At 48.1% G+C, this 21,705-nt stretch overlaps 1 protein-coding gene across 1 annotated transcript in view; it reads left to right on the top strand.

The window, feature by feature from the left end:
• The window catches only part of Tbc1d22b (TBC1 domain family member 22B), a 39,152-nt gene that overhangs the window by 9,020 nt on the left and 8,427 nt on the right, over positions 1–21,705 (top strand). The window contains exons 2-8 of the mRNA XM_051187072.1: positions 2,875–2,931; positions 7,171–7,478; positions 9,778–9,957; positions 10,887–10,957; positions 12,084–12,212; positions 13,854–13,919; positions 16,800–16,914. Of these exons, the coding sequence (XP_051043029.1) occupies positions 2,875–2,931; positions 7,171–7,478; positions 9,778–9,957; positions 10,887–10,957; positions 12,084–12,212; positions 13,854–13,919; positions 16,800–16,914 (926 nt within the window). The remainder of the gene's footprint in view (positions 1–2,874; positions 2,932–7,170; positions 7,479–9,777; positions 9,958–10,886; positions 10,958–12,083; positions 12,213–13,853; positions 13,920–16,799; positions 16,915–21,705) is intronic.

Raw genomic sequence — 21,705 nt, 5'->3', positions numbered from 1 at the left:
CTGAGGCAGGTGATCTCTGTGAGTTTGAGCCAGCTTGGTCTACAGTTCCAGGACAGGCTCCAATGCCACACAGAGAACCCCCCCCCCCAAAAAAAAAAAAAGCCCAGAAAGAGACACTTGGTAAACCTGTTGTACTTCCTAAACATTGGGTAAGGATTAACTATAAACAGGGAGAGAGGAAGCAAGCCAGGGTCTCCTGGCAGTGTGTCTCAGGGTTGAGTTCTCACGTGTTCAGCCTTACCCACAGCCTGCTCACCACCTATTGGGCTGAGCCAAGCCTCTCAAGGCTTTCAAGATTGCTTGGTTTGTGTCCTCTAAAGTGATATCTGTCAAAAAGGCACAAGGTTTGCAGGTAAAGTGCTCTCCCTGAGATCTGCCCCAGTCTGTAGCCTCAGCACTGAAGCACTGCTCCTAGTGTGTCCCTGTATCATAGATGCAAATCTGTGGGCACAGCTTAATTATATTAGCTTTACAAAACATATGGCGTTATTATGCTACAGTTCTGCATCTGTGAGGCTATTCTCGGTTGTCATCTTGACAGCATCTGGAATCAACTATACCCCAATGGCTGGGCACACCTGTGAAGCACCTTCTTTCCTTCCTCCTTTCCTCCCTTCCTCCCTTTCTCCCTCCCTCCCTTCCCTTCCTTTCTCCCTCCCTCCCTTCCTCCCTCCTGTCTGTCGTCCTTTCTTTCTTTTTTTTTTAAATTTTTATTTATTTGTTTGTTTGTTTTTGAGGCAGGGTTTCTCTATGTATCTCTGGCTGTCCTGGAACTTGCCCAGTAGACCAGGCAGGCTCTGCAGTCCTCAAACTACCTCTGCCTCTGTTGCACCATCATTGCCTAGCTGTGGTTTTTTGATTTTTGTTTTTTTTTTTTTTTAATTAAATCATTTGAAGTGGGAAGACATACTTTTAAAAACTCCTTCTCTCATAAAATGCATTGTGACTGCAGCATCTCTTCCTTCCGCTCCCTTCAGCCCCTCTCCCCCCAATCCATTGCTCCTCCATTTTACCTCAGAAAAGAGCAGGCCTCCCAGTGACATCTACTGAACACAGCATAAGATGCAATAAGACTAAAAACCCTCATATCAAGGCTGGATGAGGCAACCTAGTAGGAGTGAAAGGGTCCCACAAGCAGACAAAAAAGTCAGAGACCCCCACTCCCACAAACACCCCAAGCTCAACAACCATAGCACAGGATCTATAGCAGACCATGCAGGCTTGGTGATTGTCACTTCAGTGTCTGAGCCCCCATCAGCCCTGCCTAGTTGATTCTGTGGGTCATGTTCTGGTGTTCTCAACCTCTCTGGCTCCTACAATCCTTCCCCCCTCTTCCTTGGGGGTTCCGTGTGCTCTGCTTAAAGTTTGAGTGTGGGTCTCTGTCTCTGCTCCCATCAGCTACTGGAGGAAGCCTGTCTGATGACATTTGGGCTAGCACTGATCTATGAGTATAGCAGAATATCATTAGGAGTCAATGACTCCTATGTGTGTGTATGTTTCTGAGCTATCCACCTTCCAGTTCCTGGACAACCAGTTATTGTCAGGCGCTGGCCACTCTCAAGCTCTTAGCCACCATTGCCATAAGGTGCACAGACCTAGATGCAGGCAAAACACCCATGCACATACAAATACACTTTTTTTTTTTTTTTTTTTTTGAGACAGGATCTCACTGTGTATCTCTGGCTGGCCTAGAACTTTCTACGTAGATAAGGCTGACTTCAAACTCATAGACATCTACCTGCCTCTGCCTCCCAAGTGCTGAGAACGCCTGACTGATTTAAGCAGATCTTAATAGAGGTTGCTCTGTATGCTTCCCCGTTGAACAGGAGCCATGTGGGCCTTAAAACTCTGGGAAGTACACAACTTACAAACTCTCAAAAGGTAAGAAAGTTGCAGGAGTCACAAGCCCCTCCCACAGTTACAAAACCAATAAGACATTGCCAGGAAAAGGGAACTGTCTCCAGCTGAGCAGCCTGCCAGTTGAGCAGAGTGCTGCCAGAATGCCACTTTCAGGAGTGGTCCATGCTAGCGTGGCTGTCAATGCTGCTGCTGTGGCCTTTGAGTGATGCCCAATAACTCCCTGGCTCTCCAAGCTGGACTGGGATGGGATGGTTTCTTTGGTCCGTTGTTGGTGTCCTGTCCCAGGAGAAGAGATGCTTGTTTACATGTTCCCAGGAAGTTATACGACAGAAATGCTTAGGCACAGTATAATCCACTCTTCCCTTGATGTATATTGTTGCTTTACTGTCCTCATTTTACCGTGAGAAAGTAGCCTCAAAGAGACCGTGGTGTTTGTGGACAGCAGTGGCCTTGGAACTCTACTCTCACTGGCTCTAAAGCTTGCAGTCTCTCATGCTGCCTTGTTTATTTTATGTCATTTATGATTACTGTGTGTTGGAGGATGGTGCTAAGGAGCATGTGCAGTCAGAGAGACTTCTGGGAGGTGCTTCTTCCTTCCACCTTCTTGAGGCAGGGTCTTTTGTCCTGCCATGCTGAATATTCCTGGCTAGCTGGCCTGTGACCTTCCAGGCAATTCTCTTGTCTTCTTCCATCTTCTTGTGAGAATACTGGGATTACAGATGCGCTGACACTCACCAAGTTAGACTGGTTGTTGGATGTGGTCAGCAAACACCAGCCAAGGCATCTCACTGGGCCCGTGCTACTTTGGATGGGACTGCCTGCTGGGTGGGAATGCTAAGGGAAAATGAGCATCATCTAGGGCCATCTGGAAGTGTAGGCTACTGTCTTTTGGAATGACTTAGGTGTCATTCTTGGAAGCAGGCTATTTTTCCAAGTCCCATGAGTTTGGTGTGACATCAGGTTCTCGACTGGCACATTTAGCTTCCTCGCTAAACTTGTGTTCCCTGCTTCTAGTATTCAGCCTGTGTATGGAGCTCAGCACCCTCCTCTGGATCCTCGGCTCACCAAAAAGTAAGTCAAGACTTAGCCCTCACTGTCTTCTCCCTCACCCACCACCTCCTCCAGTTGCTGAGGTGATGTTTCATGTCTGAATTTTCCATCTGCTTCTCTGCCATGGATGGACCAGGAGCTATGAAGATTCTCATTGTGTAAACCAGGCTGGCTTTGAACTCACTCACAGAGATCTACTTCCCTCTGCCTCCAGAGTGCTGGGATTTTAAGGGCAGGCAGGGATTCAGGCCAAAGGGGAAGGTTTTTTTTGTTTGTTTGTTTGTTTTTTATTTTTTTAAAGACAGGGTTTCTCAGAGTTGCCTTGGCTGTCCTGGAACTCACTCTGTAGACCAGGCTGATCTCGAACTCTCAGAGATTCACTTGCCTCTGCCTCCCGAGTTCTGGGATCATAGGTATGAGCCACCACTGCCTGGCAAAGGGGCAGTTTTAAAAATAATAATAACTTGTATGTATGTGTGTTTGCCTGAGTGTATTATGTACATGAACATATACATGTGTATGTACCATGTGGGTGCATAAGAAAGCATTGGATTTCCTGGAACTGGAGTTACAGGTAGTTGTGATCCACCATGTGGGTGCTGGGAACCAAACTGAGGTCCTCTGTAAGAATAAGCCACCTCTCCAGCCCCATGAAGGAATGAGTCTTGAGATAGGCTCTTACTGTGTAACCCAAACTGGTTTTGCAGTTGGATCCTTCCTGCCTCAGCCTCCCAAGAGCTGAGATTATGGGCATGCACCAACATATGCCTTAAGCCTTTTCCCCTTTACCCCTTCCTCCCTCTCCTCCTCTCTAGGGCCTTGCACACAGTAGGCCAGCACTCTGCTGCATGAACGCACGCATGCACGCACGCACATGCACGCATGCTCAAGTGCTTCATTTTCTGTAAAGTTATGCCATTACATAGTGTAAATTCTGTTTTCTGTGGGTTCCGGTGCGTTGTCTGTGTGGCAGGCAGTTTTGATAACCTACTTGTCATGGCAATCTATCCCTCCCCCACTGCTTCCTTGTGCAAGAGCTCTAATTGTATTCAGATGTTGAGTAAGCAGCCATGCTCTTAGGGAAGGTGTTAGCATTAGTGTAAACCTTAGTCCATAGTCTTGCGGTAACCTGGATGACTAGTTTAGGGTGGGCTTACCAATGGGTGGGATTCATGGAAACTCTTAAAAAAGATTTTTATCTTAAGTGTGTGTGTGTGTGTGTGTGTGTGTGTGTGTGTGTGTGTGTGCGTGTATGTGTGTGCCAGAAGAGGGGGTTGTTCAACTACCAGACTTGGGTCAACTCAGGTCGTCTGCAAGAACAGTTATCACCCTTAGTTGAACCTTCTCTCCAGCCCCATGGAAGCTCTTTTTTAATGAGACAGACAGACAGTATGAATGAAACATATGAATTCTATGAAGGAGGAACTTTTAGCAGCTATACCTCCTGCTTCCTTTTGAACTTGGTAGTGAGGTGAGATTCCCAGGGCTGTGACAGTTGACTTCAGCTCCTAGGGAGAGGCCAGAGAATGGAGGTGTCTGCCCAATGGCCTGACAGCATGCTCTGTGTGTGCCATTTAAGCACTGCGGTTGAGTGTTCTGTTTACTGTCACAAAAGCATCTCAGTAGATCTCATCTAGCTAGTTTTATAATTATCAGAGAGCCAGGTAGTTAACATGTAAATCTACCACCCACCCATTCTATGGGCAGTGAGTACACTTTTATGTTCAGATTTTATGCTTGGGTCCTGGTCACTCACTTTACTGTGCCCATCAACTGAGTTTCCCCTCGTACTGTATTGAGGCAGATCTTCAGACTGCCCCAGACTGCTCAGAAAACTCTTAATAGCTTTGTTTTCTCACTTGTTAATGTAAAACCCAGGGTACTTCCTGGTGTCTTCACAGAGTCATGCTGTCAATCAACTTCACTTGGCTTCACAAATCAGAATGAATTGGCTCTGATTAATGGCTTTCCTTTCTCAGGTATGTGCTGGCTCAGTTTTAATAGTCTCAAACATGGGGGCACCATGAGCAGAGCACCAGACTGTTTTACAAGCCTGGATTGTTGCCGTAAAACATTTATCGCCCTTGTTTTAGCACCTTTGTTTGGACGTTTTGATTGCTTTCTCTGCTCAGCCCCAGACCATCATTAATCACCACGTGGTTAATCTCCATCATAGTAGAAGCCGCTACATCCGGTCTTTAATTGTCTAGGCTTCATGAGCACACTAAGTCATCTCCTGTCGGTGGATACTGACTTCAATTTGCTAAATTATTACTATTAGTGGCAATATCGCCCACAATAATTTTTTTATAGCTCAAATAAAAAATAGTGTTATTGCTGAGCAGCCCCATCAGCCACTTGCTGGCATGATGGGGCTTCTGAATGATACTGTGTGGCTGGTCCCATTCCCAGGTTACAGCACTAGTTCATATGAAGCCTTATGAGGCTTCAAGGAGACTGGGTTTGTTTGAATGTCACTTTACATCAGTTAACCAATGCTATATATTTCTAATATAATTCTATTCTACATGTCCTCCTAAACATGTATTGACCATATGTCAACCAAAACAATTCTACTGGTAGACCAGCTGTTGCAGTGAAGTTAGGGCAGTGTTGTCAAATGATAAAACAACAGCTTTTTTTTTTTGTGTTCTGAACAATATAGCCTATGGCCACTCTTTTTCAAAATGTCCTTCACTAAGTCTCACTCAAATGTATCATTTATTGTGTTTTTATTGCTACCTGGATTTCATTGTTCTTTTTAAAATTCATTTTCTAAAGTTTTTTTTTGTTTGTTTGTTCAAATGTGTATGAGTGTTTGCTTCCATGAATGTATTTTTTGTGTTTGGTGGCTGAAGAGGTCAGAAGAGGGTATCAGAGCCCTGAAACTGGAGTTCAGATGGTTGTAAGTCACCATGTGGGTATGGAACCTGGGTCCTCTGCAAGTGCTCTTAACCACTAGGCTGTCTCTCTAGCCCCAAAGATTTATTTATTAAATTCTGTGTGTGTGGTGTTGTGTGTGTGACTGTGTGTGATGTGGCTGTGTCTGTGAGAGACTGTGTGGTGTGACTGTACGTGGCTGTGCATGTGTGTCTCTGTGACTATGTGTGTGTGGCTGTGTGTGGCTATGTGTGTCTGTGTAACTATGTATGTGTGTATGTCTCTGTGTGTGTGAGACTGTGTGTGTGTGTGTGAGACTCTGTGTGTCTTTGTGTGACTGTGTGTATGAGACTGTGTGTGTGTATGTGTGTGTGTCTGTGTGTGACTATGTGTGGTTTCTCTGTGGCTGTGTGACTGTATTTGTCTCTGTGTGGCTGTGTGTGAATAAGTGTGTGTCTCTGTGAGACTTGTGTGTGTGTGTGTGTGTGTGTGTGTGTGTGTGACTGTGTGTGTGTCTCTGTGTGTGACCAGGTGTATGTGTGACTCTGTGAGAGAGTGTGTGTGTGGTAGTATGTGCTCATGAGTGCAGGTGCCTGAGGAGGTGTGGGTTCGCTGGAGAGAGCACCTTAGGAATGGGGTCAGTAGCTCTTCCGGCTGATGTTTTTAACCCATTGTAGTCCAGTTTCCATGTATTGTAGACTTTCACATGGCTGCTCTCCTCTGTGAGGTCTCAAGTTAATTGTGTTTTAAATGCAGGGGTTGGGAGAGCCCCAAGCATCACTGGGCTCAGACTGTGTTGTAGGCAGGGTAGAAAGAAGAGTCTTTTCATCCTGAGACTTACTGCTCTGTGTGTGGACAGTTAACCCCCCCCCCCCATCCCATCCCCGCCAGCAGCCTGCATCCTATTCTAATGGCAACTCCAGCTTATGATGGTGTAACAAATCCACTTGATACCTCAGTGGATTCTACAGTTAAGGCTTTGTTCTTGCTTATGTGTCCAAAGTGGGGTGGGGCCAGGATGAGGGGAGGCTGTGGTCCACCTAGTCACACAGTGACTCAAGCAGAGGGAGGCCCTGCTACCTGGAACCTTCAGGGCACAGTGACCAGGAGGGGCTATGGGGCAGCTATGAGCATGGTGTGGCTGCCTCACTTCTCTTAGCTTAGATTCTGGATGGTTTCATGAGTTGAAGGATGCTGAGAAATAGAGAATGTGGAGAGCTGATGACCCTGGCTCTGCATCTGTGGGAGGCTCCTGATGAGTAGTGGCTATGGGCAGTTTGCTCTGGTGGGGGGGCAGTTGATCATATTATAGTATGACAAATGCAATGAAGGTGATCAGGTGTGTCACACTGCTCGGTAATGCCATCTCCTTTCTTGAAGCTTCATCAAAGAACGGTCGAAAGTCAACTCAGCTCCTCTGAAGAACAAGAAGGCCTCTAGTTTCCATGAGTTTGCCCGGAATACCAGTGATGCCTGGGACATAGGCGATGATGAGGAAGAGGACTTTTCCTCACCTCCTTTCCAAACTCTGAACTCGAAAGTGGCTTTGGCAACTGCGGCCCAAGTCCTGGAGAACCACAGCAAGCTGAGGGTAAAACCTGAACGGTCGCAGTCGACAACATCAGACGTCCCTGCCAGCTACAAGGTCATAAAGTCCAGCAGTGAGGCCCAGCTGTCCCGAAACTCCAGTGAGTCCCTCCTGTCCCCATAGCCTCAGCCTCTCAGTAGAGGGCAGCTAGAGAAAAAGAAGTTCCTGCACAGATCTTCATGGGACGATTTAAAACAACAATAACAACACAATAAAAGAAAAACCCTCAAGCCTGAAGTAGAGCACCAGCAAGCCTAACTGGTCACTGGCTGTCCCTGCCTTCCCCACTGGGCCTTTACTTCCTGGATAGAAACATTCCCTGCCATTCTTCCGGTTTTCTCCCTTTCCCTGTAGTGGCACCCACAGCTTTTCCTTGGGGAGGCTGTTTCATATTTCTCTAGGCCTGGTCAGATTTGCAAGTACCGACTAAATGTATTTAAAGGTATCAGTAACAGAGTTCACAAATGGTTTACCTCCTCAGCCCTGGGGAACAGCTGCCCACCTCTGGAAGTCTTTTCCCTGTTTCTGTGATGCAAAAAGCATGAGTTGCAGGACCAGGTCGTAGCCACCTGATGGTCACTGCCCACAAGGTGGCAGGGAGGAAAGATCTGTTTGTCTTGTTTTCTTACCACCACCCCTCTGCTCTGTATCCCCCCACCCCCCAAGCATCACAGACAGGGTTTCTCTATGTAGCCCCGGCTGTCCTGGAACTCATTTAGTAGACCAGGCTGGTCTTGAACTCACAGGGATCCACCTGCCTCTGCCTCCCAAGTGTTGGACTTAAAGGCTGCACTACCACCACCTGGCTGTTTTGTTTTCTTAATCTGGGAAACTAGTCTCAGTTACTATTGGGGTGATGGTGGCTTTGGATGTCTGAGACTTTCTGTGTACATTTAAGGACTCATTACTGTGCTTAATGTTGCTCCAAAGGGTTTTATGCAAGCAAATTGGCTGGGCAGGGGATTGTTCTTGTCCTGATTACGTTTAAAAAGGCTCACAGGTCATGGGCATAAAGGACAGAAGATGTCAAAGTCTCAGAGTGTGGCCTACCTCAGGCTCTGAGTTTTTTTCACAGCTCAGACCTTGCACGAGGGCATGCAGCTTGGCTATAGGATCTTTACTGTAATTCTGTCATTTGCCTTTGCTGACACAGGGTCCAGCTTAAACCCACAGTGGCAGTTTGAGACAGGCATTCAGCATTTGATTGACCAGGTGGCTCAAGCTATGACTGAGGTTCCCAGCGACAGGAAGGCCCCTGCCATGATCCCTGCAGGCTACCCTGTGTAGCCGGGTCCTCCACATGTCCCCCTGTGGAGGTTCCCTCAGTATGCTTCTGTCTGTAAACAGCGGATGCCAGAGGTTCCCATCTGTCTAAGCTTTGCTGCAAGGTTGCCTTTTCTAGGCCCCACTTGTCACCATGGGCATCCCAGCCAGGTGCCTATGGTAGCTATCGCAAGCTTCTGCAATGCTGGCTAGTTCCTATTAAATGTTTAATGTTTGAATTTTAAGGCCCAGATATTGAAGAATGTGACCCAGCCTTGAGAGGGCTGTCCCCCAAAATTCTTTTGGCAATTAATTACAAAGAGTGGAGGAGTCAGACAGCTCCAAGGCATCACCTCAGCTTCCTCAGCCTCTGTTCATTCTTCTGAAAATAGCTATACATTCTTAGCAGGCATCATATAGGTCATTCGAGAGAGCATGCTGAAATGGACAGCATGGCGCCTTCTACATAGCAAGTAAGTACTAGTCCTGCATTGCAGACCCTCTCCTCCCCCCATTAAACCTCAACAGCAGAACACCGAGCTCAGCTCCTGGTACTTCTACTGTATGAGTGGTAACATGGCAGAATCCAAAGCTGGTTCATTTGAGTTGGGAATGTGAGGCACAGAGGGATCAGTGCTCACACTGGGTTGCCTGAAGCCAGAACTTACCACCTCAAAGGGCTGGCTCCTGGTGGGCCAAAGGCAGGCTGTGGCTGTGCCTGGCTGTAGAGGGCAGCCAGTGTGCTCTGCAGGGTCAGGACTTAGCCTTTCATGCACACTGTGGCACCTGGAGGGGTGAAAAACTCTCTGCCTTAGGCTGCGTGGCCACCACACTCCCCCGAGGCACTGAGGAGAGGTACAGGTTAAGGTAGAAGGAGTCTCCTTGGTTTCACCACACACATTCTCAGAAGTTCCTGCAACATCTGGAGTTGGCTGGCTCCAGGACAGTCAGTTGGCCACAGCTGTCCTCTGCATGGGAGCAGAGCCCTGCTGGGCCTCATCCTCTTGCGGCCCCTGAGCTGGATCCTCAGGCAGTACCTCAGGCCCAGCTGCTTGCCCTGGAGAAGGTGCCATACCTGAGCAGGCCCTAAGGTGCCTGATCCGATCCGTGATCTCTCTGTCTTCAAATCCCCTCAGGTGACACGTGCCTGAGGAACCCACTCCACAAACAGCAGTCTCTCCCTCTCCGGCCCATCATCCCCCTTGTTGCCCGGATCTCAGACCAGAATGCTTCTGGGGCCCCTCCAATGACAGTCCGGGAGAAAACCCGTCTAGAAAAGTTTCGGCAGCTGCTTTCCAGCCACAACACTGATTTAGGTGAGTTCCCCAGAGCCCTGGGCAAGGTAGGCGCCGTGGTGATTGCAGACCTCAGAGAATGGAAGCTTCTATCCTCTTCCTCCTTTTACTTTCTAGCAGCCCTCAGTGATGTGGTGCAGCGATACACAGGTATTTAGATAGAAGTCTGTTATCAGAGATTAGGGACCAGAGTCAATGTGGCTGTCACGGGGTCCCTGTATAGACTGTGGGGCACTTACTTGTTCCATCTCTGTCTCTGCTCCCTCCAAGGGTTCTCACATAAGCCCACACTATAAGAACCAACACTTACTTACTGGGCCAGGGCTGCCCGATATGGATAGTGAGAAATGAGTCTTGACCAGGTTGGGTTGGAGGGATCACAGCAGGACTAGGGCTGTGACAAGTTTATTGTGAGCAATTAGATTTTCTATTCCCTTGTCAGAAACAGAATGCAGTGGTGGTTGCCAGGATACAATAATGTTTGTAAGCTATGTTGAGAGCTACATAGGGTACATGAGATTCATGTCTAGACCACTTGTCCTGTCAGACTTCTGTATGGTTCTCTGACATCTAGGAAACACAGAGATACACAGGCAGCCTGAATGCTTATGCCTGAGGGAGTGCCTTGGTCTCTCAGGAACTGAAAGGCTCACAGTGCCTCAGGAGCCATGGACTCTTAACCTGAAAAGCCTATGATGCATGCCTCTTAAGGCAGCTAGGCCAGGCCAGCTCCGTGGGTTCCTCCTCACGACTATGGCTTCCTGAGATGATGAAAGTTGCAGGTGTCCTTGGCCTCCTGCAGCTCGGGCTGTGGTCTGGAGCCTTTCCCTGCTTGTTTTAGCAGGTGACGGTGGTAGTGATGATAGTCAGTGGTAGGAGGCATCTGGCCAAGGTTTGTTTTGGGCTTCTGTGGGAAGACCTCATTCAGAGAGGCTGTCTTCTGTCTGTAGATGAATTGAGGAAGTGGAGCTGGCCAGGCGTTCCCAGGGAAGTTCGACCGGTCACCTGGAGACTGCTGTCGGTGAGTTCCACCTACCAGGAGGAGAAGCATGGGCCTCACACAGCCCTCTGCCTGCCAAGGTTGGTCTGGGCATGTTGATCTTAAACAATAGACTTCTCTAGTCCCTCTGCCTGGTACAGTGGTGAGGCTGTGCCAGAAGAGACACATGCTTGAGCGTTTATTCCCATGCCTGTAGGTGAGCATATTCTCTAGCCATACGTGGGGGCCAGATGCTGGCTGCTCTGGTCACTTTCTTAACAGTGGGGAGGGAGGCATCTAGCTAAACAGGAGGATCCCAGTGCTGGCTTGGAGCAAGCATCGATACTCCTGAGTGTTTGAAATCCATCTCACAGCTCTGAAGAGTCAGTTCGCCGGCCTCTCAGAAGCCAGACTGGGCTCACTTTCACCAGCAGCTCATGCTCTGTGATGCTTGATTTAAGCCTTTGAAATCTGTTCCCTCATTCAGTAGAGGTGTCCAAAGGCCTGTTTGCTGTGTGCATGCCCCAGATTCAACAAGCCCCCGTGCCAGGTCTCCAGGCACTCACTATGGAATTCACTACATAATGCCTTTGAGAGGGAGGGTCTCTTGTCACTGTCCCCTACCCCTGGTCTTACAGCTGTGCAATCACTGCCACTCCTGGTAAGTTCAAATGCTTAGAATGAATTTGGCAAACAGAAAGGGGACAGGAGACTTACGAGTAAGAATGGGATCCAGACTGGAAATGAGAACAGGCTGCCAGTTCTGTCCCAGCCTTTTAACTGTGCAGCTTGCCGAGTATGGTTTCCAATGCTACACTGGAAAAGAATGTGTAGTCCTTACCAAGATGTGTCATACAAGTAGACAGATCCTTCTAATTCCCTTGGAGGCTGTGACTCAGTTCCAGCTCCCTCCTGCTGACCTCCATTTTATGCTCAGCCGCGCCAACTCCGGGAGCCCCACAGTATAAAGAGTATAAAGTGTGCGACCAAAGCAACAAGCAAGTTTGGGAAGCTGGCATCTCTTCATCTGCCCACCCAGGGTCCACTAACCAGAAGGGGGCCAGCGCCAGGTGACCTGAACCAGAAGGGACCTGCCTTGTCCCTTGGCAATCTCCTTTCTGTCCCTTGGTGGTTTCTAGCCACCCTCTGACAGCTGTGTTGTCTTTAGGGCTATCTTCCGGCAAACACCGAGCGGCGGAAGTTGACCCTGCAGAGGAAGCGGGAGGAGTACTTTGGCTTCATTGAGCAGTATTATGACTCTCGGAATGAGGAGCATCACCAGGACACCTACAGACAGGTGTGCCCCCTGTGGCCTGCTGGCATCCGTGCTCCTGGGACCTCCTGTACAGTTAGATGTCCTGTGTGTCTGGGACTCTTCCCATTCAGCAGCTCTGACTCTGACATTTTAAAATAGAACTTACTTTGCATATGTATGTGTGCATTGTGTATATTTAAATTTTATTTTCACTCTTATCTATGTGTATGTGTGTGGCTATGCACACATGAGTTCAGGTGCCATGGAAGCCAGAAGAGGGTGTTGGATGCTTGGAGCTGGAGTTAGAAACTGTTGAGTTGCCCGACTGACATGGGTCTTTAAACCAGACTTGAGTCTTCAGGAAGAGCAGCAAGCACTCTTAACTGTTGAGCCACTCCTGATCACTCTATAGCTCAGGGTGACCTTGAACCTGCCTCAGCTTCCTGGTTGTTGGGGCTATGGATATGTTATATCTTTAGATAGATGTGCTTTTTAGCACTGGTCAGTGGTGGTGCTTTCTCATCTTTCATGTGTGTACAGATCACCACATACACTGACACAGGTACAGATGTGCACACACACACACACACACACACACACACACACACACACACCCCTTGGATTACCAGCACGTGTAGGACTTGAGGTGAGGCTTACACTCCTAATGCTCCATGATAACAAAGGTGCTGTTGACCACAGGGCGTCCCGTGAGGACACACAGTAGAGACAGAAAGCTCAGAAGTGATCAGTCCCCTCTTGACTGTGGCATCATTGTGTCCCTGTGGCTGCAACAGTGTCCATTCAGTCCTCAGACCTGCCAAAGTGTCTGCCAGCAGCACTCTCACAGGAGGAGGGATGGCAGAGCTGGGAAAGGTGGGCAGCAGACAGCTGCTGCGGCTGTCCCCAGAAACAAAGGGGCCTCTTTTGATGTGGACACTATCTTTAGGACGTCAGCCTGGGCATTGGGAAGGCCTCAGAGCCAACCAACTATAGTGACCTCTTGGGTGGCAGTAGTGAGCGGTTCAACTCTAGTTACTCAAGGCTGTCCTGACTTCCTCACCCCCTGACCTAATGAGCAGTCCTGTCCTGTTCCTTTTCTAGCACATTTTTAGCCACAGTTAGGGCCCTTTTTAGTCTTAGCTGTAGTTGTGGGTTTTGTTTGTTGTTTAGATAGGGCCTTGTTATGTATCACTGGCTTGTCTCTAACTCACTACATGAACCAGGCTGGCCTCAAACTCCTGCCTCTATATCTCAAGTGCTGGGATTATAGGAATGCTGTAATTACTATTACACCCACACCCAGCTGGTTTTTGAGACAGGGTTTCACTAGGTTGTCTAGGCTGGCCTTGAACTTACATTGTCTTCCAAGATAGCCTCAGACCTTGGCCTCAGCCTTCTGGGCGCTGGGAATACAGGCATGTACCACCATACCAGACCCTTAGGAACTGTGGATGAGTAAGATACTGAAAGAGGGGTACACGCTTGGTCATGTTGGGTAAACAGGTAACCCTCCTAGGTTTAACCCAGAGAACCAGAGGAAAGCTGTGGGCTACTTCAGGTGAGAAGCCTGTTCTGTTTGATTAAGTGGCTTGTTTGTGGGGTGTTTCCTATCTGCACTGTGGCTTACATGGGGACATAGTCTTCACAGGTAGATCTAACTGGACCATGGGTTTTGTTTTTCAGATTCACATTGACATTCCAAGGACAAATCCTCTCATCCCATTGTTCCAGCAGCCGCTTGTCCAGGAGGTGAGTGGGTCCCTGCTGTCTGGTCCTTCTGCCTGGGTCCAGTGGCTCCTGTTTGGCACCTCATGTCCACGGCCTCATGAAGTCTCACCTGCCTTTCAGCCTGGGTACCAACCGAAAGCTGGAGGCAGTCAGCATCCTACTTTAAAATCCTGTTCCCAGGTTTGCCCTGCTTCTTAAAGCTAGGATGATGAATTTTTTTTTTTATTATTGTGATGAAATATGTGTAGTATCAATGTACCATCCTCTTCCTTTTTTGTGCACAATGGGTAATTAGTAGTACCTAACTTGCTGGGCAGTGGTGGCACATACCTTTAATCCCAGCACTCAGGAGGCAGAGGGGCAGAGGCACAGAGGCAGAGGCAGAGGCAGAAGGCTCTCTGAATTCAAGGCCAGCCTGGTCTACAGAACTAGTTCCAGGATGGCTAGGGCTGTTACACAGAGAAACCCTGTCTCGAAAAAACAAACAAACAAACAAACAAAAAAAAAAAAAACAAAAAATAGTACCTAACTCAGGGCATTACATGTGTTGGCTTATTCTGTGGTCATGTACCTTCATCTGTTTCCAGATATTTTTCCAGTTTTCCTAAGTTAAATTTAGTATCCATTAAATATAGTCCCCTTTCCTTTGCCACTATCATTCTATTTCTTGCCTGTGGATGTAACCACTCTAGGTACCTCAGATAAGTAGCATTATACAGTATTTATCATTTTGTGTCCTGCTGAATTCAGTGTCAGAAGTGCCTTCATTACAGATTTATTGCATTTATCTGTTTCTGTTGTGGAGGGCATGCCATGGTATGTGTGTGGAGGCAGGGACCCCTGACAAAGGTTGGTCTTCTCCTCCCACTGTGTGGGTCCTGGTCATCGGTCTTGTCAACAGGTGCACCTTTACCCACTGAGTCACCCCTCCACCCTTCCTCTGACCTTTTAAATATTCCATACACAAATGTAACACATTGTGGGCATGTGGGTTGCTTATCCTTTTTGGCTATGGTGATTAATGCAGTAATGAGCATGGATATACAAGTATGTTGTAGACCCTATTTTAAATTCCTTTGGTTTGAAACCCAGAAGTGACATTGGTAGTGACATTTCAAGATCTCAAGTTAGTGAAGCACATGGAAGGTTCCAGTGGGACCTTTAGCTTGCTTTGAGCAAGGATGCTTACCCTGTGAGAACAGTAGCTCCCTTTGCAATTGTGCTACATATAGTCAGGACATGGGATGTCAGGACTTTTGAAGTGACCTTTCCATTTTCTTCATCATAGAGAGGGATAGTGGGAAGATTAATCTGTGGCTTTGGATACTATCCATAGCTCCATTTAAGTATGGATGTCTCTCCTGCTGGGATCTATCATAGTGTTCAACACCAAAGGGAAGATTGCGGGAGTGGCACCATTATCTCACCTATGAGATGCAGTATGGATGAAGTGGAAATGCATTCCTTTCCTCCATCTCCTACTTTCTCCTCCTCGCCTTTCAGATCTTTGCCTTTCACTCCTGTATGCAAGCTCTCATTTTAGAGACATGGATAGCAGCTTAACAGGCATCTCCTGTAGTGGACCCTGGGTACAAAGATGGAAAGTCAAACTATTCCCTTCAGTTTTGCTTGCATCACCCTTGTGTGCAGGGAGGTTGTCATTTTAAGCAATGGAGGAACAGAGAGCTAACCCCAGCCCTGCTACTGAAAGGCTTGCAGACCCGACAGATGCTTGAGTCCAACTTGCCCCACTAGTGGAGGAGCTATGGGAGACTCTGCAGGTCCATCCCCTTCTCCTGATGGGGCAGTTACCACAGACTTCTTCAGTAGTGCAGAGCCTGTGTTCTCCCAGGCTGCCGGGCTTCCTTCTTTATTTTGCATCCGTCTGGCACCTTAGTATGATATATGTACATGCATCACTCGTTCTCCTGAAGGCACGGTGCTCTCCTTACGTGAACAGCCAGCTTCTGTGTAGTTGGCCATGTAAAAGCCGCTGAGGCTGAGACCTGGGAGTAGCAAGTGCCCTTGTAAGTCCTGACAATTGTTATTGCCCTAGTTTATTTTGGGGGAACATGTGCATGCCATGGCATGTGTGTGGGGATCAAAGGACAGGTTGTCAGGAATCACTTGCTCCTTTCACCATGTGGGTCTTAGGGACCAAACTCAGGTTGCCAGGCTTAGTGGTGAAGGTCTTTACCTGCTGATCCATCTCCTCAGACTTTGCCCGGCACATGTGTAGTTATATCCTCATGCACAAAGGGACTTCCTTGAAGATCTATTGTCAGCAGTCCTAGTCAGACAAAATTGTATTTTTATTTTATTTTTTTAGGTTTTATTCTATGTATATGGGTATTTTGCCTGCATGTGTTTGTGTCCACTACATGCATGCCTGCTGTCCATGGAGGTCAGCAGAGGGCACTGGGTCCCCTGAAATCGCTGATGGTTGGAGGTCACTCTGTGGGTGCTGGGATCTTGACCACTGAGCCATGTCTCCAGCCCCCAGAACTGAATCTTGACCTCTTCGCCCTCTCACTGGGGAGAGGGAGAGTAGTGCTTCCTCTAATTAATTCCTTAGTGATTAAGGAAGAAACAGACAGCAGAGCTGGTGTGTGCAAACCTTGCTCCCAGAAACAGAAACAGCGGAGTTTGTAATCCCCACCACTGTTGTTCCCTGTGTATATGCTGTGGTCACCTGACACTGAAAAGCCAGAAGACAAGGAGCATTGAGCAGGACAGCTTGAGTGTTCCGAGCTCTCTGCATTTCTTGCCTTTTGTCCCACAGTGTTTTAAATTGTCCTAAAGCTTTTTGTTAATCCCAAGATAAGTGGTGAGATGGGTAAGTGGGGGAAGAAGTGTGTCTGCAGGTTAATACTCATGTGCCCTTCCCTCTCATCTCCCTAGATCTTTGAAAGGATTCTCTTTATCTGGGCCATCCGACACCCCGCCAGCGGTTACGTCCAGGGCATTAATGACCTGGTCACTCCGTTCTTTGTCGTCTTCCTCTCAGAATACGTGGGTAAGAAGCATGACCACCATGTGCGTGCACTGTCGCTTTCCTATCCGCCATCCCGAGTGTGCCGCTGGTGGCAGTGTCTTGCTGGGAATGAGACAGGCAGCCCTTTGCTCTACCCGGAGCTGTCTGGGCAGCGGAGGCGGGCTGGAGTTTGTCTCTTGAGATGATCTCAGATCTCCCTGCTTCCTGACAAGAGCAGCCCAGCAGGCACACTTCTGTTCTCATGAACAGATAGCTTGATGGTTTAATTAGGTTATTTTTAGGATTCTCCAAATGTGTCTCAGACTCAGTGCCCATGTGGGCATTTGAGATTAAGTACCAGCATCCATGCTGGTTCTCAGAGTAGGGTGTGAACACACAGAGGATGCTGGAGGATGGAGTGGGACTGTGGTCTCCCCCAACTCTCCTGCCTTGACCCTGCTGGGCTCTTGTCATTGTGGAGAGCATGCTGAGGCTTCTCCATACATAGTCCCAGCCTTTCTCTCCAGCTCAATCAAGCAGACTCTTAGGAGGAGCCAAGGAGTCTGTGTTTCCCCTTGGGTTTCCTTAGTTGCTATGCTTAGAAAACCCACATGTGCCCAGTGCTCTTTCTTTGTCAGGTGAACAGAGAGAGGCTTAGGTAGGATCCAGATATGTGAAGGAGCAATCAGGTGGCACACACGTATAATCTCAGTGTGAGGCAGGAGGATGGCAAGTGCTGGCCTGGACTGCACAGTGAAACCCTGTCTCAAAAGATCAAAGAAACAAGCAAAAACTCCTAACCGACAGAAAAGAACATCAAAGGAACCCCGGAAACCCACCCAGCCTCGAACTGAGGCTGTTTACCACCTGCAAAGTGCTGTGACATGCCAATCAGTCTCGGAGGCCCTGGCAGCTCTGGAAGCTGGATGTCTCAACCTGTCTTACAGGTTGGGACATCCAAGGGCGACTGGCTTAATGAGTTTCTTAAACTCCATGGCAGACCCTCTGACCTTGGTGCCTTTGCTCTTCTGGTGACTTGATCACAGCTGAACTTAGAGCCTTATCCTTGTTGTCTAGTGGCACTGCATGCACAGTCCTCTATGCCAAAGGAGGCAGCGTAGACCCAGGTCCTTGATTATTCTTCTTTAAAACATTTCAAAGTTGACTATTGTGTACATGCTCTTGCTGCTTGTCTATAGTTATCACGTGAATGCAGGTGCCCTCAATGGCCAGAAGGGAGCAGCAGATCTCTTGGCACTGGAGTTAGAGGTGCTTGACAGCAGCCCAGTGTGGGTGTTGAGATTTGTACCCTGGCCCGCTACAAGAACAGGAAGTGCTCTTAACCACGGAGCCAGCTCTCTCTACCCAAATGTTTATATTCTTTAAATGTATGCCCCGTTTTTAAAAAAAACTTTTATTATTTCATGTATATAAGTGTTTGCCTTTTCTGCATGTGTATCAGTGTAATATGTGCATACCTGGTACCTGTGGAGCCCAAAAGAGGGTGTTAGATCTCCTGATACTGGGGTTATAGATGGCTGTGAGCCGCCATGTGGGTGCTGAGAATCAAACTGGGTCCTCTGGAAGAAAACACACACACACACACACACACACACACACTCATTACTAATTCATTTTCCTGTGTGTCAGGAATTGAGATTTAAAATTACTATTGCAGTTAAATGGTAGATTGTTAAACACAATATATAAATTGCACATCTTTTCTTTATCTCTCTCTACTCCTTTTAAAAACATTTCTGTAGTTTGTGTCCTGTGTGTGTGCATGTGTGCGCGTGCACATACATGCGTGTTTGTGTCACATGTGGATGTCATGGGACACTAGTGGGACTTAGTTTTCACCTTTTACCATCTGCGTCTCAGAGCTCGGACTCAGGTCATCAGACTTGGTGACAGTCACCTTTACCTACTGAGCCATCTTGCTGGCCCTCTCTGGCTTATATAAAATTAAATTAACCAGTTAGCATCCTAGCTTGCTTTGTGCTCTGTTGTATTTGTTGCACAGTTATGAAAGCAGCAAACCCAGTGCTGGATCCATTGAGAAATTGTCCACAGCTAGCTTGGCCAGGGGCTTCTGTAAAACCCAGTCCTTTGCAGATAATGCCAGGCGCAGTGTACAGTCCTGGAGGGTCACCCCTGAGACTGTGTGTACCTCTAAACTCATCGCCAAGGGCTTTGGCCCTGCACAGTGCTGTCAGTCTAACTCTGAACTGAGTAAGTGAATTTGAATTGTTTATTTTTTTTTGTGTGTACACAGTATGTAGAGGTCAGAGGACAACTTAAGGGAGTTGGTTCTCTACTTATACCATGCGAGTTCTGGGGATAGTACTTAGGTTGTCAGGCTCGGCAGCAAGAGCTCTTACCCACTGAGCCATCCTGCCAGCCCAGCATGGCCTACCTGAAGAAGTAGTTTCTTTCCAGCAAAGTAAACAATTATCCAGTCACTTCACTTCTTTTTCTCCATGTGAAGTGGGCCAGCTGGGATTCCAATGGAGATCTTGCTTAGAAGCGTGATAAGATAGCTCTGCAGCTGCAAGGAGGGAAACCCTCCCACACCTCTGACTCATGCCCGTTCCTGTGGGACCATCACTCCCTGGGTATGTCAGAGATGATCAGGATTAACTTGTCTGCATGTCACAGTGCTTTAAGACAGCAGAGCCTGTGTCTGTCAGGGTGAGTAGTCTGGGGCTCAGGCTCTCAGGCCCATCCTCAGCAGGTGCTTCTTTCTCATGATCCGAGTACATATTTGTGTCATTACATCTATATTCCAGCCAGAGTGGAGGAAGAAGGGAAGAAAGGCAAGGGTCTTCTTTTTTTTTTTTTCTCTTCCCTTTTCTTGTGTGTGCTATGTGTGTGTGCATGTATGTGGGTCTAAGCCTATGTCTGTGTGTGTGTGTGTGTGCCTCTGTGTGTGTATGCCTGTGCCTCTGTGTGTGTGTGTGCATGTGTGCGTGCGTGTGCGTGTGTGGTGTGGTGTGGTGTAGACAAAGGACAATGTGGAGGAATCAGTGAGCTCTCTGGACCACATGGGTTCCAAGAATCAAATTCAGATCTTCAGGCTTGGTGGCAAGTACCTTGCCTACTAAGCCATCTTTCAGGCTCCTGAAGCCTTATCATGCTCTACCTCCTCATCCTTTAAGTGAATCTTTCCTGAGAAGTCATCTGCCTGGAAGCCCTCCCTCAGACCCCCATGCATACCATCCCATCCCATCATGTCCTCCTGGAATTTAATAGTACCCCATAGCTGAGTTATTTTCCACAGTAGCATATCAGATGCCACTATTTCCCTCTACCCTCCATCACCAGACTCATACTTGGGGGTCAGGGACTATCTGAAGGTCTACCGTCCTCCCATGCCTCCTTCCATGCTTCTTTGCATTCATAGAAGAATGAGACCCATATCCTTGAGCTCAGACTTGTTAGCCTTGTGCTCAGGGATTGGTTGGTTTTCTGCTCAGGTTTAGGGTCAGATTTGGCTCTGGTTTCAGGGTTAACGTGTGTTTCTTTCACTGGATCTTTTTAGCCTTTTGGCTCTGCTTTAGGACCAGGGTGTATTTCTTTCACTGGCTCTGATTCCAGGGCCAAAGTGTGTTTCTTTGGCTCTTCTCAGGGTGTGTTTCTTTGGTGGCACTTTTCCCTTACAGAAAAAAAAGAAGGAAGAAAGAACTGGGAACCAGCGAGGCCCTCTGTCATCGGTGGCCTTGAGTGACTGAGTCCCACCTGATCACAGAAGTGAGATTGCCCTAGGAAATGCCTGGAGCAGTGAGCCAGCAGCTTTGAGGAGAGCCAGTCCTCCTGGGGCTTCCAGGAGGCCCATGTTTGCTGATTGCTCTGGGGTCAGGGCTCTAGGAATTCTGAGCAAAATGACTGACTGGAGCCACCGCTCCCATGTGTTCTACCAGCTAATCAATAGCATGTACTCTCAAGCCCAGGGAGAGCAATTTTGTTTTCATAAAGAGCTTTTTGGTTCCCCCATTTGGATGCATTGCCTCTTAAAATAGCCATAAAACCCCTCAAACTCTCTCTCCGCAGTCAGCCTGGCTGCCACACATTCATGACTACCAAAGACACAGCCCTTGCCTTGAGTTCCAATTATGTGTGGAGTTTCCTCAAGTGGACACTAATGATCCTTCTAAACAGACTGTTGATGCTGAGTGAAGCCCTTCAGAGCCCTCCACCCCCACCCCCTCTGCTGCTTTTCCACAGAATGCACAACTCCGTCCTCCTGGTAGGCAGAGAAAGAGCTATGCATGCTCCACCCCAGGGAGTGCAGTGAGCTATTCCAGTCCCACCCCAGGGATGCAGTGAGCTACCCCACTTCCACCCCAGGGAATGCAGTGAGCTATTCCAGTCCCACCACAGGGATGCAGTGAGCTACCCCAGTCCCACCTCAGGGATGCAGTGAGCTATCCCAGTCCCACCCCAGGGATGCAGTGAGCTATCCCAGTCCCACCCCAGGGATACAGTGAGCTATCCCACTCCCACCCCAGGGATGCAGTGAGCTATCCCAGTCCCACCCCAGGGAGTGCAGTGAGCCTACTGTGTGTGTGAGATTGTGTGCCTGCTGGTGCGAGGCATGGAGGGTTTTACTTTACTGATAGTAACTCTGGCTGTCCTGTTTTCTAACAAAAAATTTTCCATTGTCTGTCTTGTCTGTCCCTAAGTAGCCCTTGATGTTCATAAAAGCTACAACAAAGCAGTTCTTGGGTTGGTGAGATGGCTTATCAGATAAAGGTGCCTGCTTCCAAGTCTGAGGACCTGAGTTCAATCCGAAGCTCTACATGTTAAGAGAGAACAGGCTTCAAGTTTTCCTCT

The sequence above is a fragment of the Phodopus roborovskii genome, unplaced genomic scaffold (genome assembly GCF_943737965.1).
Source record: "Phodopus roborovskii unplaced genomic scaffold, PHOROB, whole genome shotgun sequence".
Lineage (NCBI taxonomy): Eukaryota > Metazoa > Chordata > Mammalia > Rodentia > Cricetidae > Phodopus > Phodopus roborovskii.
This window is presented reverse-complemented; position numbering and strand designations above follow the sequence as displayed.